General features: G+C 36.3%; 1 protein-coding gene across 7 annotated transcripts; it reads left to right on the top strand.

The window, feature by feature from the left end:
• The first annotated feature begins 9,153 nt into the window (after positions 1-9,153).
• Positions 9,154-17,526, top strand: LOC107788765 (uncharacterized). Of its 7 annotated transcripts, none has more exons than XR_012708357.1 (4): positions 9,154-9,533; positions 11,492-11,613; positions 13,884-14,025; positions 14,953-17,526. XR_012708357.1 is itself a non-coding variant. In XM_075251136.1 (4 exons), exons 2-4 carry the CDS (start codon positions 11,531-11,533, stop codon positions 17,255-17,257), a joined length of 348 nt encoding a protein of 115 aa, XP_075107237.1. In that variant the 5' UTR covers positions 9,169-9,533; positions 11,492-11,530; the 3' UTR covers positions 17,258-17,526. The 7 variants fall into 7 exon arrangements, 1 of the variants encoding a protein (XP_075107237.1); XR_012708359.1 differs by having other exon boundaries at positions 13,884-14,035; XR_012708352.1 differs by lacking the exon at positions 13,884-14,025 and having other exon boundaries at positions 9,161-9,533; positions 14,953-16,087; positions 17,244-17,526.
• Positions 17,527-18,630: the final 1,104 nt, after the last annotated feature.

Below are 18,630 nucleotides of genomic sequence, written 5' to 3'. Positions count from 1 at the left end.
TTTGGTGATTGAAAAGTTGGGATGAGAGGTAGATATTGTCCCACTGGGCGTGCCAGAATTTGTAGACAATAAATTTGCGTCGAGAAAATAAAATCAAGACCGAAAAATATCGCAATAATCGTAGTATTTTATTTCGAATATTTGAGTGTTACAATCTCTATGAATCATCTGATTCTACTTTTCAATAGTAAATAAATTCAAGGGCCTTTGAGCTTGATCTTGAATATGTATTTGTTGCCTCGAACGATGATCTTGTTCTTGAGCTTGAGCTTGATTGCTTGAACTTGACCTTGATTTGTTCTTCGTTCTTGAACTTGCACTTGATTTCTTGAACTTGAACTTGAAGCTTGAAACTTGTGGAGGAATTTGCAGCGTTTGATCCACGAGCTCTTTCTTGCTTCTTGTTATAACTTCTGGTGTCTTTTCTGAGTTATGAAGACCCATATTTATAGTTGTGGGAGGGAAGAGTTGTGATAAGAACAAACTCTTTCCGACCAATCAAATTAAAGTGTGACATGGCCGCATTTGATTGGACAGAACATGTCACTTGCACACGTGACACGATTTCATTGGCTTTTTAGTGTGACTTGGCATGCCTTGTCATTTTGACACGTGGCTTGATCTTATTGGCTCTTTCGTTTGACTTGGCGTGCCACGTCATTTAGCACGTGGCACCAAATTGGGCTTTTAGGAAGATGACATTTTGGGCCTAATGAAGTGGGCTCGTCACTTTAGCCCAACTAAATGGGCTAGCCCAATGGATTAAGACTTATTTATTTAATCCATATATATTGGACTTATATAATGAATTCAATTATATTATCCCATATATTTATTTGGACTAATATATCTTGAATTTAAAATATAGTCCAAATTATTTAATAAATTTAATTCTAATAAAATTTACATGCCTACAATGCCAATTGAAGTTTTGAAAGCAGTTCGATAAGCCCATAGTGCATCATCTAACTTTCTCGCCCAGTCTGTTCTCATAGCATTCACTGTCTTCGTCAAAACACTCTTTATTTATCTGTTTGACACCTCCACTTGCCCGCTTATTTGGGGTGATATGGAGTGGCCGCTTTGTGGAGAATGTTATATTTCTCCAACAACTTTGTGAAAGCTCGATTGCAGAAGTGGGTGCCTCCATCATTGATTATATCCCTTGGTGTGCCAAATCAGGTGAAGAAGTTATTTCTCAAAAACTAAATGACTCCATTTGCATCATTTGTAGGGAGTGCTACAACTTCCACCCATTTTGACACATAATCCACAGCTACAAGTATGTATTTGCTGGTGTATGAGCTGACAAAAGGCCCTATGAAATAGATTCCCCATACATCAAACACTTCCACCTCCTGAATTGAATTCATTGGCATCTCATCTTAACGGGAAATATTTTCGGTTCGTTGGCATTCACCACAACCCTTTACCCAGCAGTGTGCATACTTGAACAACGTCAGCCAGTAGAAGCCTGACTCTAACACCTTGGCAGCTATCATTACCTCTTAAAAATGGCCACCATATGGTGAAGCATGACTTGCCTACAAAATAAAAGATTGATCTATCTCGGGGATACACTTCCGGATAATGTTATCAATACAGATCCTGAAAAAATAAGGCTCATCCTAGTAATACATGCTACAATAATGAAAGAACTTTTTCTTTTGCACATATGACAAGTCATAGGGAATAATACCACTTGCCAGGTAGTTTACAATATCGGCACACCATGGTGCCACCTCAAGAATTGTCGCTAAGCGTTGTTCGTTTGGGAAAGTCTCCACAATCTATTCTATCTCAACCTTCTTTTCGGCTCCTTCAAGCCTGGACGGGTGATCAGCCACTCAATTCTTCGTTCCCTTTTGGTCACAGATTTCCAAATCCAATTCTTGCAGGGGTAACACTCACCAAATCAGGCGCGACTTTGACTCCTTCTTCAATAGAATTCCTAAGAGCAGCATGGTCAGTATAAACAATTACCTTTGATCCTATTAGGTATGACCTGAATTTGTCAAATGCGAACACCACCGCTAGCATCTCATTCTTGATCAATGTGTAGTTTAGTTGGGCACCACTCAAGTTTTCACTTGCATAGTAGATTGGATGCATGACTTTATCTTTTCGATGTTGAAGCACTGCTCCCAGATCATAGTCACTTGAATCGTACATCAGCTCAAATGGTTGCTCCCAGTTAGGTGCAACTATGATAGGTGCAGACATCAACCTCTTTTTCACCTCCTCAAAAGCTACCATGTAGTCATCAAATAACACAAAGCGATGATCTTTTTCAAGTAATTTACATGAAGGGTTAGCACTTTTGGAAAAGTCTTTTATAAACCGTCTGTAAAAGTCCGCATGACCAAGAAAACTTCGTATTGCCTTGACGGAAGTGGGTGGTGGCAACTTCTCTATTACATCAACCTTAGCATGGTCCACCTCAATAGCCTTACTTGACACTACGTGTCCCAAGACTATGCCTTCTTGTGTCATAAAATGGCAATTTTTCCAGATTAGTATCCATATATATCTTCAGCACTCTTTTCAGATGCCCAAGGCAGTCATCGAACGAGTTTCCACCATTGAGAAAGTAACAATGAAAACCTCCATTATGCCATCCACCATATTTTCAAAGATGGCCATCATACACCTTTGGAATATGGCGGGTGCATTACATAGGTCGAACGACATTCTTCGAAAAGCATAGATGTCGTATGGACATGTGAATGACATTTTCTCTCTATTCTCTAGGACAATAGAGATATGGTTATACCCCGAGTACCCATCCAGAAAGCAAAAGGGGGACCTCCCCGCCAATCTGTCTAACATCTGATCAATGAATGACATTGGGAAATGGTCTTTTCGGGGGGCTTGTTCAACCTTCTGCAATCCATACAGATTCTTCACCCCGTGACTATTCTTTTTTAGATCAACTTGTTGTTCCTATTTTGCACTACAGTCATTCCACCCTTCTTTGACATACACTGAACTGGGTTGACCCAGTTGCTGTCAGAGACGGGGAAGACGATTCTTGCATCTAACCACTTGATCACTTCTTTCTTCACCATTTCTTTCATGTTGGGCTTTAGCCTTCTTTGATGTCCTCTGGAAGGTTTGTGCCCATCTTCCAGTAGAATCTTATGCATACAAAAGGTTGTGATGATACCCTTTATGTCTGCAATGGTCCATCCAATTGTAGTCCTTCACTCCTTCAGAACCTGCAAAAGTTGTTCTACCTACACATCTAACAAACCAGATGGGATAATAACAGGTAAGGCTGAGCTAGGTCCCAAGAAAGCATACCTGAAGTGAGACGGTAACGGTTTTAGCTCCAACTGTGGTGGCTATTCAATTGATGGCTTAGCTGGAGGGGTCTTTCTTTCTTCTAAGTGTAAAGGCTCGAATCCGAGCTCTCTTTTCTAGTACCTTTGGCCTTTAAGATCCCAAAAACCCCTCCGCCAAGTCCTCACTATCTACCTCTTGTAAGTTTAAGAGGCAGGCTGCTAGGGGTTTTTTGCATTTAGTGCCTCATCTTCATCCTCCAGAATCACTTCCACTACTTCAATAACAGAGCAATTAGCAAACTCACTAGGTCACAACATGGACTTCTGCGCATTAAACGTTATTTATTGATCGTTTAGTCTCATCTTTAGCTCTTAGTTTCATAATCAATCAGAGCTATCCCTGTGCCTAAGAATGACCTTCCCAAAATTATGGGTTCTCTTCATCAACCTGGCAGTCCAGAATGACAAAATCTGCCGAAAACACAACTTTTTCAACCTACACAAGTACATCATCAAGTATACCTGATGGTCACTATTCGGTCAACTAGTTGTAGTAACATGGATGCGGGCCTTGCCTTTCCAATTCCTAACCTTTTATAGATAGACAATCTTATCAAGCTTATACTCGCCCCCAAATCACACAATGTTTTAGCAAAAGCATAGCTGCCTATAGTGCACGGAATTGTAAAACTACCTGGGTTGGATAACTTCTCAGCTATGGGTCTTGTCATTACAGCACTACAGGTCTGATGAGTCAGTATCACAATTTCTAAGTCTTTAAAATCGAACTTGCGAGACATCAAGTCCTTCATCATTTTTGCATAACCGGGCATCTACCTCAAAGCATCAATTAGAGAAATGTTTACCTGAATTTGCTTCAGCATTTCCATGAATTTTTTGTACTGCTCATCCTTATGATATTAGGCCAACCTCTGCGGGAAGGGTGCTGGTGGTCTCTTCTTTCTTGTGACTTGAGTTTGATCATGCTAAGGCACTTTTTCTAATGCCTTCTATTGCACTTTCTCAGTCTCATTTGCAACCTCTTTTTCTTTGTTTAGTTTCTCCCGGGCTGGCTACACTCTTACTTCTGTTAGCTCTGTTGACTCATCTACCTCAATTGGTACTAGTACAATTATTTCAGTTGGTCGTCTCTCACGAGTAATTTCTTGCTCAAAATCAAGATCTCTAGCATTCCTTAGACTCACAACCATCAGCTACTTCGGGCCTTGCTCTTTTGGGTTAACATGTGTGTCTGCATGTAACGTCCCTTGAGGACGATTGTTAAAGGCCATGGATATTTGCCCTAGTTGAATCACAATGCCCTTGATAGCTGAGTCATGTGATACTACCTTTTCATGTATCTGGTGTGCTATTTCTTGCATCTGGTGGACCTTTTTTCCATCTTCCCGCTAGACCCAATGAGTTGTTGTAGCATTCCTTTAATTTCGAACAACCCGTTATCTTGTCTCACTATCTGTTTTTGTTGAGGTTGTTGATAAGCTAGCTGATGATTTTGCTGATTGTACCCTTGTTGCCTTTGATAAGGCACAACCTGACCCTGTGGTCGTACAACTACAGAATAATAATAATAATAATAATAATAATAATAATAATAATAATAATAATAATAATAATAATAATAATAATAATAATAATAATAATAATATATTATTATTATTATAGCTCTAGGATTGCTGCTATTATTGTACTGCTGTTGTGCTGGTCTATATTGCTGATTCTGTTGCCCCCAATTCTGACCGCCTTATCTCTAGCCTCCATAGTTGCCCACATAGTTCATATTCTCTTGATAGTTCTGATTCTCACTTTCACCACTCCACCAACACACATATGGTTGGTTAATGCACGGTGTCCATAATCCTCCATTTGTCGTGTCAACTATGTGCACCTGCTTTTGTCTAGACTCATCAATTTTTTTGGTAAGGATACTCATTTGCATCATCAGAGTAGCCATATTCTCAGCTATGAAATTGTTTGGGTCCAAGGCTACTGAGTGAACTACAAGAGTGATTATAGAGTTTTTTGTCATCTATCTTGAGTTTTGATCCATATTATCAAGTAAGACCTTAAATTCTCTGAATGATTTGCTAAAAAATGCTCCACATGCTGAAGCATAAATATTAGCCTTCAAGTTGTCTGCCAATCCTATGTAGAACCTTTGTCTCAACATCGGATTAGGAATGCCATGGTGTGGACACTTGACCAACATTTCCTTGAACTTCTCCCACGTTTTTTTCAATGTTTTAGTTGGTTTTTGTCTGAAGCTTAATATCTCATCAACTTGCTTGGAAATCTTATTAGGTGGGTAAAATTTATTCAAAAACTACTTGACTAATTCCTCTCAACTAGTGATGGAGTTTATGGGGAGCGAATTGAGCCAAGTCTGAGCCTCTCCGGTCATTGAGAATGGAAACAAAAATAGTCTTATTGCTTTCGGTGTCACATTCGGTTGCCTTTGAGTGACACAAATTGACAAAACATTTTTTAAATGTTGTTGTGGATCTTCAATGTAAGACTCGGAGAACAGTCCCTTGTTCTGCAGTAGATGTAGCATGTTGTTTGTGATTTGAAATGACTCCGCTTGTATCTGAGGGACTGCAATCGCGATTACTAGATTTTTAATGGTGGGTTGTGCCCAATTATACAAGGTTGCTTCTGGCACAAGCGATGCCACACCCTGATTATTCTAGTCATTCCCGTTGTTTCTGTTGTTTTGATTGTCTATGACCCCATCCATGTCTAGTTCGATTTTGTCTGTTGAGTTCCATTGTCATTTGTTTTTCTTGTTTGCTCGATTTAGTCCCTTTGAAAACTTTCTGAGGGTCCGGTAATACTTCGTACAATTCACCAGTTCTTGAGGAGTTGTTAGGCATGCATTTGTAACACACAAGACTACAAACATTAGAGTTTCAATATAATGAGTTTCAAGTTGAGAAAGCTTACTAAACTAAGAATTCTAGCAATTCTTCTAGGCGTAATTAATAACACTGTTAATTACTCGGTAACGACACCAAAATTTTATCACACCGAACTATACCTACTAAGAGTTCTAGCAATCGTTGCAGATATAATTTGGTTTACAAATTCGGAGTCGAACCCCATAAGGAATTAACCTATTAATCGCAACCACGAGTTTCACAAGAACTCAAGTAATCAACCTTCAGAAATATTAAATAACGATTTGAGTGTTTACTAATTAAGAGAAAAGTAATTAAAATGCTGTAATTTTTTAACTAACAGAGCAAATGTTGTAGACAAGATTGGAAGAGTCTAGAGTTATGATTTCTCCTATTGTTGGAATCCTCCCCGCTATGTTTTTTATAAATTCGCCTAACTATTCTCTATTGATCGTGAGTACTTTGGGTGTCGTAGTTATCTTCTGAGCAACTACCACAATTTACTAGATGTATTCTTCCAAAATACGCTAACTGACACTAGTTTACCGCTCACTATGATTGCATCAAGGTTTCGTTATTCCTAATTCTACCTTTAAACCTTTCATATTAATTTCTCGTATACATTAGGAGTGATGTTGTTCAACAATTACCTAAATATGTATCATTTTTCAACATTACACACTAAATAGGCATAGTGAATTGAGAGTTCTTCAATCAACAACAATGGAAACGTAGTTGAACAAATAGAGAAATATCAAAGACAAATTTATATTAAATGCAGTAGAAAGTCATTCTCAAATAGGTTCCATCAAATCCTAGATGGGAGAGTTTAGCTAATTATAGTTGTTTAACAATCATCATAATATTCAAAAGCATTAAAGTAAAGATTAAGGAAGAACGGAGAGAAAAACTCTTGTGATTCGTTGCATCCAAGTGTTCCTGTAGCCTTTTGCCTCTTCAATAATATCTAACTTCTAAAAAAATAGGTTTAGAACACTTTTATACATGTTAGGGGCGTGTAGGGTCGAAATTACCAAGTCCTAGAGAAATCTGCCCTTGGAGTCCCGCTTTGCGCCTGGCATGAACCTTGACACCAAAATTTTTCCACTTTTGTGCTCTGCTTCCCTTGGCATTTTGGTTGGTGCTTGGCGCGAACCTGGGCAGCAAAGTCATACTTCCTCCAAATTCTTCCGTTTTTACTTCAAAGTGCATGTAAGCTTTCCATATCACTTCCAATTGACTCCTATACATATAAATATCATTATTAAGCTCGAGTCACAAATATTCACAGCAAAGTTAATAAGATCAAGGCATAATACAAGGCAAATTACATGCAAAAACATGAATTTTTTGCCAAACATCATGTATCAATAATTTACAAGTCTAATAACTGAAAATGTTCATTGTATGATAATAATTTACAAGTTTAATAGCTGAAATATGAACATTCAAAACCAAAATTTGAACTTCTCATTGTATGACAATAATTTACAAGATTGTAGCTTAAACACCAAAAAAAAAAACCAGAGTCGCCTGAACTTAAGAGCGGAATTAAAAAACCGATGAACAAGGTTCCACTTCATGTACTCAAGGTAATTACTACTAACTCTCTTTGGAAGAAAGAAATTCCGTTCAACTGCAATACAAAACTCTGTCTAATTTTTGGACTGTATCTTCAAAAAATATATAGAAAAAATCTCATAAAGAAAATAAATCCCCATCAACAGATAGGTCATTCCCATCTCAGTGGATTTTTTTGCTTAGCATTATTCAAATTTTTTTCCTAATTTTAAGTTAAGTAAAAAGCATTTGGGAATTGAGGGTTTCTTTAGGCGTGGAGTAGAGTTTAAAAGTTTGCCAGGGCAGGGGTGTGTTTTCTCCCATACTCTAATGGAAGTTAAATGTAAGATAACGGCTAAAAGTATGGGGTAAATTTAGCCATTCTTCCCTAAAGCAAAAACAAAATACAAAATGGGGATCTTCCAACTACTAGGCCATGTTTTTACCTTTGGGCAATAGTACAAGGCTTGTTGAGATATTTACCCCCATTGGCCATTCTAGGGGTGTCAATGGTTCGGTTCGGCTGATTATTTTATAAAATTTCTGCCATACCATTTTTCTGATTATTCTATTATATATAACCAAAATTAGACTTTTCGAAACCGTCCCAGTCATGTTGGTTTCTCTTTGGTATTGGGACGGTTCGGTTAATTTTCAGTATTTTTTTAAATATCATGTAAAATTCACCAGTAGAAGTTGAATGCAATAACATATGTTCTTTTATAGAACTTAGCAAAACTCTCTAGACATTTTTACTGTTTAAAGGGTGATGGATTAAAAAAATGAAAGATGGCTAGAGTATAGATCCATCAACTATTCTACAACAACATAAAAGAAACCAAGCAAAGAGAATAAAAAATATAAATCACACGAGTGAAAAGATATTAACCAAGCTGGGACTCAAGAATAAAGTCTATAGAAGATTAAATATTTAAAAAGCTAAATCTAAATTATATGAAAGGAAACTCATTCAATACATTATAGTTTGCTACTCATAATCGTTAGAATACTTTGTGTCTTGCTAATGAAGATACTTGAAATAACTTAGTTTAAGCAGAAGTAGCATAATAGGTTTTAGAAATTAGTATTTTGAGTTTAATTACTTGTTGGCTTGTAACAGTTTTCATAATTCCAAGGCCCAGTGAAAAATTTAATGCATTATTATTTTTAAATTTATTATATAAATATATTTTTCACATGTAAAATTTATTTGGTACGATTCGATATTTTTTTGGTTTATTTTCATTAAATAAAAAACTTACTCTAATTATCGGTGTGGTTATACATTTATATAAAAACTTGTGATTTCCTTAAAAAAAAAACCTAAAAATCAATTGAGTGTGGTATGGTTCAATCGGTTTTGGAATATCCATTTAACACTCCTAGGCCATTCTATGGCAACGTCATCGTTGCAAATATTTCCATATTTCATCTTCCAGAACACATTATGAGTTATGATCAGGCTGCAACGTACTTACCACCTTTTTGCCGCAAAAGTACCGGTAATGTCTGTGAAAAAACTGAGTACTCCACCAAACTAAGTTTAGAAACAGTTTAACCCACCAAATTTCACTACAGAAATGAATGATGATGTTGATGAATCCAATAATTGATTAAAAAAAACGTATGGCTACTGAGACAAAAACTAAGGTGGTCAAAGGTCAAATCTGACAGTAGCTATCAAAAGTGGGTTCGGCCGCCTAAAATTGATTCATCTGTGATCTCTTTCAAGCCACATGAGGGAAAATCCACCATTACTGTCTCTAAAACTGAGGTACCCTTAAGCAAGATCATATCTTTTTGTTTCTATGTAGTTCAAGATTTCACTTTTCCTGTGGTTTCTTTGTTATTTTCTTTTTCTGGGTGTGTGAGATATCTTGTTTTTCATGTGAATTAATTATTTATCTTGTCGATAAGTTCATTTATTTGTTGCCTTTTAAACACCAATTGAGGTTATTCTATGAAATCATTTCCAAAAAAGATACCTTCAAGTGAAAATAGCAGAGTTTTGGTAAGTTTTCTTGACAAGTAGGGAGACTGCTTTTTGTCCTAAGAGTCATATGTAGCACTATACTCGTATGGGATTTGATATCAATTAGCACAACTAGTTCTAAAGGTATATCCATTTTGCGAGACTTACCAAGGAGGAATTAATACGCAGATATTGGATCATGTTCAGCAGTAAGGTGAATGTTAGATTTTTCATGTCTTCGAAAATGTTTCCCGAGAAATACAGAAGATGCTTGAGATATTTTCTTCAGTGTTTAGTTTTGATTAAACATTGTTACATTAAGGTGGTGTTATGTGAGCCCTTCCCCGTTATACATCTTTACTTCTATTTTACAAAATTTTCACCATCCTCTCCATCGAGCATGCATAGAAGGTGTTGGTCTAAATGATTTACCAATAACCTTTCTCTAACTAGGGATGTCTAGGATTAGGACTTTCGATAAATCGAGGTCTGCTTGGCATGATCCACTCATGATCCTCAAATCCGTTTCTCTGCCTCAAAGATTTCATCATTTTCTTCAAGTGTATATACAAAACAAAACTAGATGGTGAAACATGCATTTATTAATATCAGAACTAATTTACTTAAAAGGAGACAATCATAAACTGTGAATGGAATTGTTAACAAAATACCCCAATCGACTATTTCCTCATGTTATTAGCTTGATGCTAACAGGTACACTACAGAGCTATTAGATTTTTCATGTCATAGGTAACAATGATTCCTAGGGAATAGGGGATGCTCGATGTGATTTTTCAATATAAAGTTTTGATAGTAACATTGTTGTGTCATAGTGTTAAGGTCTCGTGTATGAGACATTCTTGTTTTACATCTTTATTTCCATTTTACAAGACTTACTACAACAAGTTACTGATACAGAGATATCTATCTTGTCTAGAAGTAAAAGCGAATGTTAGATTTTTCATGTCAGGGGAAATGATATCCTGGGAAATTGGGGATGCTTGATGTATTTTCTTCAGTATAAATGTTTTATAACAACTTGGCTGTGCCATTCCATTAAGCTATTTTCACTTGAGCCTTTTGTGTTTTACGTCTTTATTTTCATTTTACAAAGCTTACTCGTGTATATGAGTAAAAGTGGATATTAGACTTTTTATGTCGTAGGAAATAGGGTTTCCTGAGATATAGGAGATGCTTGATGTATTTCTTCAATATTAAGTTTTTAATAATGTTGCTGTTTGATCGTTAAGGTGTCATTACGTAAGCCTTTAATTATTTCACATCTTTTTTTTTATTGTACAAAACTCACTTTACTCCTGCTAATAAGAAGATATTGAGCATGTGCTGAAGTACTTTCCTGTCATAGGAGTGATCAGTGGATCTTTCCTGTCATAGGAGTGATCAGTGATGTTTCCTACTAAAAGGAGATTGTTGATGTATTTTCTACAAATATTTGGTTTCAATAACAATGTTATTGTATCATTGCCTTAAGGTTGCTTTTCTTGCTTTACATTCCTATTTCCATTTCACAAAATTTTCTGCTACTGTTACTAATATGGAGTAATTGGTCATGCATTGAAGTACAATTTGATATTGTGTTTTCAAGACACAGGAATGTTGTTTCCTACGAAATAGGATTGATAAATTTTTGTTGAATAGTTTTGATAGCAACATTGCTGCATCATTGCATTAAGGTGTTGATTTGTGAGCCTTACAAACTTAATAACAGATACTAACACAGAGATATTGATATTGTCTAGAAGTAAAAATGGAAAGACCTTTTTTTTTTCTTTTCGTGGATGATGGTGGTGTCCGGGCCAGCTTGCGCACACCTCAACTATTCCATCGGTTACCTTCTACCTCCCATCAGCACAGTTTTCAGGTAACTCTGCCCACATCTTTAATGTCATATATAGGAAACGATGTTCGCTAGAAAATTTGAGATGCCTGATGTATTTTCTTCAATATAAAGAATTGATCACAGCATTGCTATATTATTGCAGTAAGGTGTCGTTATGTGAACCTTTCTTGTTTTGCGTCTTTATTGCCCTCTCTTGGAAACTTTGAGAATATGGCATTCATCAACTAAAAAATTGATCTGCTCGATTTCATGTGGTCTTCTGCCGTCAAATGTTTCCATTCAGAAGAACATCTCAACTTCCAAGTTGCTGGTCCAATCCCTTGAAGGAAGTTCCTTGCAGCCTTTAACGACACGTAGGACATTTGTTTTTATGGTGGGACTTCTAATGTCCCAAAATCCAAGTTGAGTTATAGAATCCATAAATTGAGGAAATGATGACATTAACTTAAACATCATAATCATACTTGCTACACCACTTGTGATTCTTCTGGTTTCATTTTATATATCTCAATGCTGAACTTGGTCTTCAGAATATGAGCTTTGCATTACATGAACGTCTTCATCATTTTTATCTCGTCATGGATAAGACTTTGCATAACACATATTTTTTCAAACGGACAGAACCCTGCTAAAAGCTTAAAACAATAAAATTGTGTGCTAACAGTAGCCTATATTTCTAGGGAAAATAGTCTTTCACAATCCTTAGACCTTATTGTAAGATCCCATCATGTACATATAAAAACCTCATGGAAGCTTAGGGCCTCCATCTAAAGATCCCTCATGCTTCTACTTCGCTGAAATGTGCAACCTCTGGTGGTCCAAGGGTTGTTCTAACTTACTATGATTTATGGTTGAGGAAGAAAGTTCTCTTTTATGCAGACTATACATGCTTGTTGGTCCTTAAATTGCCCTTAATATGTAAGGTGAGATCCTGTTGTGTAAATTGGGTTTAACATGATCCCCAACTATCATCCAAGCTTGGATGAGAAGTGGATTATGAGAACTTTATTAGATGCTTCCGGGGAGTTGATTAAATTCTTGCAGTACTAGTACTTGGGTAAGTTAGCAAGAACAACAGGAATTGGCAAGGTCGAAAGACAAAGATGTAACGTATAAGGCAATGGCTTAAGGAAGAGATAACCATCATTATGTTTATCTGCAGAAGATATGTTCTACACCACCCTACAAGTGAAGGACAAATTCATCATTTGTTTGCTGAGAGAGGTGCTTCAGTATTTATATATGAGTTAGCCTCGCGTTATGCCCTGTCAGATGTCTGGTAGTGTTTATAAGTGACTGATCTTTTATTATGTTGTGAAATGAAATTGCATCTTCTGGATTGTGGCATATGTCTACCAAAACATGTGTATCCCATGTTCTTACTGGCCAAACACATTTCTAGATGACATGTCTCATTTTTCAGTATGAATTATGAGAGAATAAACAAGTATACTTTACCTAGTTCATATTTGTCTGCTAAATATAACTTCTGATCGAAACAAATAAAAAAACAGATGCGATAGACGAGATATCCTGTCTACCCTGTCTGTAGAGTATTATTAAGGCATTGCCTCATACAGTTACCTTATTTTATTCTATCATTGGTTCCCCCAATAGAAACACTTCAGGAGTTGCAATTTCCTCACTTGTCAGACTTGATAATTTTTGCTGATAACATGAGGGGGCGAAGTCATCCCTCGATGTCTTCTTTCATGCAGAACCTTGTTAGGCATTTCAAGTTAGTTCTTAAGTCATACTTGACCCCATAGTAATTTGCACAAAATAGCACGGCATTTCGGACTGGTCATTCAAAAATAGCCAGCGTTTACCAAGTCAATGAAAAATAGCCACTATTTTGCTGCAGCAGAGACTGGTCCAGCATAATATACTGAAGTTCGGTGCACCTGTGCATGAACTCCAGCATAATATGGACCGGTATACTTTGCTGGCTCCAGTATAATATACTGGACACTGGAGCACCGGTGCTCCAAACTCCAGTATATTATGCTGGACCGGTATACTTACTGAATATGCTGGAGTTCCAGCATACTTATCTTGGAACTCCAGTATAATATGTTGGAGTTCAAGTATACTTATGCTGGAACTCCAGCATAATATACTGGCATATTTTCCGGGTTTTGAAAAGTGTTTTCGCTCAGATTTATCTTTACATGAAAAGTGACTAAATTTCGATTACTTTTGAAACTGGGCTATTTTTGAACGACCAATTGTAAATCTGGCTATTTTTGAATTTTACCCCACAAATTCTCACTTTCAACAATGAAATTCAGCCCGGGAATGACAACATCTGTCCAGGAAGTTTTTGAAACACGGTGTTCTTCCCTTAAATTCCTGGGTGAAACGATCCCAACCAGGAGAAGTATCGAAGTGAGTTTTGCATCATAGGATGAGAGGAAGCTGAAGATGGTACAGGTAAAAAAAGGTGCTTCTCCATTGCTTTGTCATTCAAGAGTACAGATAGCAATATAACTTAGAGTTATGTGTACAGGTCAACGGGTGAGGGGTCCCAAAGGGAGTTCTGGGATGAACTTTCATGTTTGTTTTGAGAATGAAGAGTTCTTAGATGTCAGGAGGAAATTTTAATACGATGAGTTATTTGGATGAAAGGATGGAATTTGACTCTCTAGGGCAATGAAGTGTTCAGAGTTTATTGATAGCCTTTAGCTAGTTGATGTCAGGTGCTCATTTCACGTGGACCAGGATGAAGGAGTCAATGTCCAAATTCAGAATTGACATATTTCACATTTCAACCACATGGAGCGGTAGCCCCAGATATCATCCAAATCCCCTGTCATATTTCCATCCGATTTTGGTCTCAAAGAACTGTAATATAAATTTTGTCAGATGTCAAAAGTATGAAGCTTAGTTCTCGAATGCTTGGTCAAACTATTATACAGAAACCATATGGATGAGGTGTAATGAAACACATTTAGTGGGATTGTATTACATAGTCTCAGTTCTTATTTTAGTCATTGTTTAGTGAACTTGACTTTTCTGAAAAGTAACCTCATTCAGTGAATGGGTTTATCATGAACCAGATATTGAAGTTTTAGAATACAATACTAGCTCAAGGACGAGGAATTTTATGATCTTTGCTTCTGATTAATTTTTATTTTTATTTTCGATACATAGATCATGTTAATGCTTAATCTATATATGTCTTGCTTGATTTCAGCTATATATTGATTCTTAGCCATGTTCCTTTTCACTTTTGGGTTCCCCGTAAACTTTACCCCTCTATGCATCTTTCCCTGACTCATATATTGGGAATGACCCAACATTTAATAGATTGAATCTACAAGAATGTTGAAATATGTGGACTGAGGCATATACTTGCAGGTTAATGGAACACGGTCTGGTATCACCTGAGAGAGAAAAGAAGGTACTAGAGAAAAAAAAGCAGAGGAAGCAAAACCAAATTCGCACAGGGACCCGTGTCAAGTCTCTGCCACCACTAATCTCGAGCAAACCTCAGAGTTCCAAAGTGCTGCAGCAAGAATCAAAGAATGGCGATGTAAAATCAAAAACACGATTAAAACTGATAACAATGACGAAGATGATTTCATACTTAGTCCAACGAGGAGAAAAGGGTAAGAACGAATGCTCATTTCCTTGTGCAGTCATGTATTGAATAGAAATTGGGCTGTCTTGAAAACTTCAAAAAGGATTTGATGGAGTGCATTCTTTTATTCTTGATTCATGGAAATGAATAAGTGAATTATAGTTGATATAAACCACAGTTTAATGTTATATAGTAAAATGTTTCATGTGACTTGTTATAGTTGCACATAAACCACAGTTTTAGTGTTATAAAGCACAACGTTTCATGTAACTTGTTTAGTTTGCCTTATGTTGTTAATTTTTAAGTTACAGGAAATAGACACATCTCAGAGTTCATTACAAATTTCTGACAAGCGATCAGTTTCCAACCGAATAAGTGAGGAAGAAAGATAAAAAAATCATTGTTTTTCTTCTTCCACTTCTTATAATGTGATATAGTGACCATCAGGTCAAGTATAGTAACAGTTTATATAGTATCTTACCATTTCTTCTGAGAGACCTTCCCAGCGATCTTGATATTACTTCCCGACTAATTATCAAAGTTGTCTGATTAAGTCAGATGGCCTGTGTAGTTGATTTTTTATTTGTTTCAGACGTTCAGTCATTTCACGGATGAGCAAGCTAAGGCTGCTGCACATAAATATTATGCGTACATGTAAAGCTTACTGTTCATGGTAGTCCTTACATGTCTTTAATACTCAATGGCATGGATAGCTGCTGCTGCATTCAGATAAAAGGGAACATGGATTTATGATGCAAATGAGAACATATACCATAAGATTCATCAACATGAAGTTAAGTTTGATCTTGACATTGTCTTATTCATGCGATGACATGAACCATGTTATTTGTTCCTGACATATAACATTTTGTACCTTTGATCGTTGGATTCCCCAATGAAGATGGTGAAGGGGTAAGAAGCTCTGACCCTTATGTGTTTTATTGCAAGCATTGAAATTTTATTGGTGCATTTATTTCAGGAGACAAGAAAATTAACTCCATTGCACGGTAAGCATTTAATGTGTAGGAGACCAATCCCATTCTTGATTTGGTAAACTTAGAAATAAACTCTCACTTCTTGACATTTTCTAATTTTCACTACCTGCATCCTGTTGTTTTGCAAGTTAAATAAAGCCAAAAACATGAAGTTAAATGTTGATGGTGGTGTTGGGCTAAACCGCCCCAAAGATATTCTTAACATGATGTGATATTGCCCTCTTTTCACCAAACCTGCACGGTTTTCTCCAAAAGACCTCACACCATTAAGAGATCCCTACACCCCACCTAGCTACCTAGGTTGGGGGGTAGGCCCCGGGGGAGAAGTTATAGACACCTTTCCATACTTCGTATCTGGAGTACTTCGTCTAATTTCTTCTGCAGTACTGGGCTTTGCTTACTATACTTGCTGCTGTAGCATTATAAACAGTATTGTTACTCTTGCTGCCGTCGGGATAAATCTGACCCCTTCCCCACGTATCCGCCTACGTATATAAGGATATTTTAAGAAGTGAACATCCTTCTTAGTAGCAGGGTCCTGGGAAACTTTTAAGCTATCAATGTGGGACTTTGTTCGCACACACGACAAGTGGGTAGAAGAGATTTCTGCTACATCAGAAGGTAGAAAGGTTAAGAGTGTCAATTGTTGACAAAAGCGATAGCTAGTGATTCATGGTTAACATATTCTCATTGTCTCAAAGTCCAAGGTAATCTCTTAAGTCAATTGTAATGTCCTTGATTATTGGTGACCACTACTTAGACTGAATAAAGTTAAAAGCATTTATTGGATTATTATCTGGTAAAACATCAATATCTATATGGTACTGTTGATGGAGATGTTGCAGACATATAAGAGGATACAAGTCAAAGTTAGGGATTAATTTACTGCTCTTTTATGTGAGTTGTCCTTGTCTTCTTCACTCTTCTTGTAAGCCTTTTTATGGCTCTTTCGTTCTCTAATAGTTTCTTATCACAAGTATTTTCGGTCCTTCACTGGATAATTAATGAATGCAGGTACCTTCTTCTGCTTTAGATATCTTTCTCTTACTCTTCTTTTTTCTTTTTTATAACAGTTGTGTCAGGATGATCTTGCGCGTACTTCGACTATTCATTAGGTATTTGGTACATTTCATCAGCATATGCACCGGATAACTCTATCCGTCAAGATTCAAATGAGTAGGAAGAAATCATCTAGTGTTTTTTTCCTATGTTGGATTTGAACCTTGGTCTTTCATGGTTTACACCCAATTTATTGTCTTTCCTTTGGGTTATTCATTCTCTATTTTTGACAGGCATGAATATTAAAATAAGATTGAAAAATCAGAGTTTGATGTTGACTCTAGAATATTTAAGTAATATACTTTGTTTAATGTATTATAAAATAATTAAAAAGAGGATAATAGTAAAAGTAAGTTGTATAGAACTCCTAAAAAAATTTGAATTTCTGCAAAGATTCTTATAGTGACAGCACTTTAGGATCACACAGAAAGGAATGAAAATGACTGATGAAGTATCTTTTATTAGATCCTATATTGCTTTTAGGACTTTTCCGGTTCAATTATTGATTTCAAAAGTGTCTTATCATTAGTTTAGGGATTCTCACCAAAATTTAAAGGAAAAAAGGGAATTATGGACTAAAGCTTGAGGTAGTAGCAAACTAGCAACTTTCATCTCGTATAATCAAAGTAGAAGCATATACGTATTTCCTTTTTAGTAAATGTTAACTTATCACTAATGCCACATCAAGCTCGGTTATGAGCTACATCTCTTCTACAGTTGAGGTCGAGCGCAGTGGTAGAGTCGGAATTTTCACTAAGGGGTATTAAAATATAAGAATTTAAATACACCGTAAAATTAAGGGGAGTCATTGTATAGTAAATATATATAGTATAAAATAAAAAAATTTATCTAGTAGTATAGTGTAATTTTCCCGCGAAGTGATATATCGACAGTCCTTAGTTGAATGTAGCTCTGCCACTGATCGAGGGTTTAAACGTCATTAGTACCGTAGTATCCCTTCTTCTTTCCCCTCCTCCCCCTATGTAGTAAATAATTTTTTTAAAAACCATGACCTATAAAGCTTATGAATGAACGGCTCTTACATTATTATTTTTTTTAGTTATTTTCTTTTATTAACTTGTCGCTAGATAAACCATGCAACAAGAATCATACATGTGATGTATATATAGTTAATAAAGGAAATATGGGAAAGGAGAATCTCACACGTGTGACTAGGTGTTAGTTTCAGTTGGAGCCATTCAAATATAGTTAGGAATCTAAATTGAAATCATATTTTCTATTCCCAATATCATGTTTCAGCTTTATAAGCAGCAGTTTATTTCGTTTACATTGCTACTTAATACTCTTCCTGTTCATATTATTTTTCTTTAAGATTTTTGCACATCCTTAATCATAAGAGTATTTAATTGGAGCTAATCCCAACCCTTATTCTTTATTTCT

The sequence above is a fragment of the Nicotiana tabacum genome, chromosome 1 (assembly GCF_000715075.1).
Source record: "Nicotiana tabacum cultivar K326 chromosome 1, ASM71507v2, whole genome shotgun sequence".
Classification (NCBI taxonomy): Eukaryota; Viridiplantae; Streptophyta; class Magnoliopsida; order Solanales; family Solanaceae; genus Nicotiana; species Nicotiana tabacum.
The sequence above is the reverse complement of the archived record's forward strand: the minus strand, read 5'-3'. Positions and strand labels throughout refer to the sequence as shown.

Bases quoted from the DNA above. Each gene is read 5' to 3' on its own strand.
- LOC107788765 (XM_075251136.1), top strand. From the start codon at position 11,531: ATGATGGTGGTGTCCGGGCCAGCTTGCGCACACCTCAACTATTCCATC. The intron at 11,614-14,952 runs GTAACTCTGCCC...ATATACTTGCAG, and splicing joins CCCATCAGCACAGTTTTCAG to GTTAATGGAACACGGTCTGG.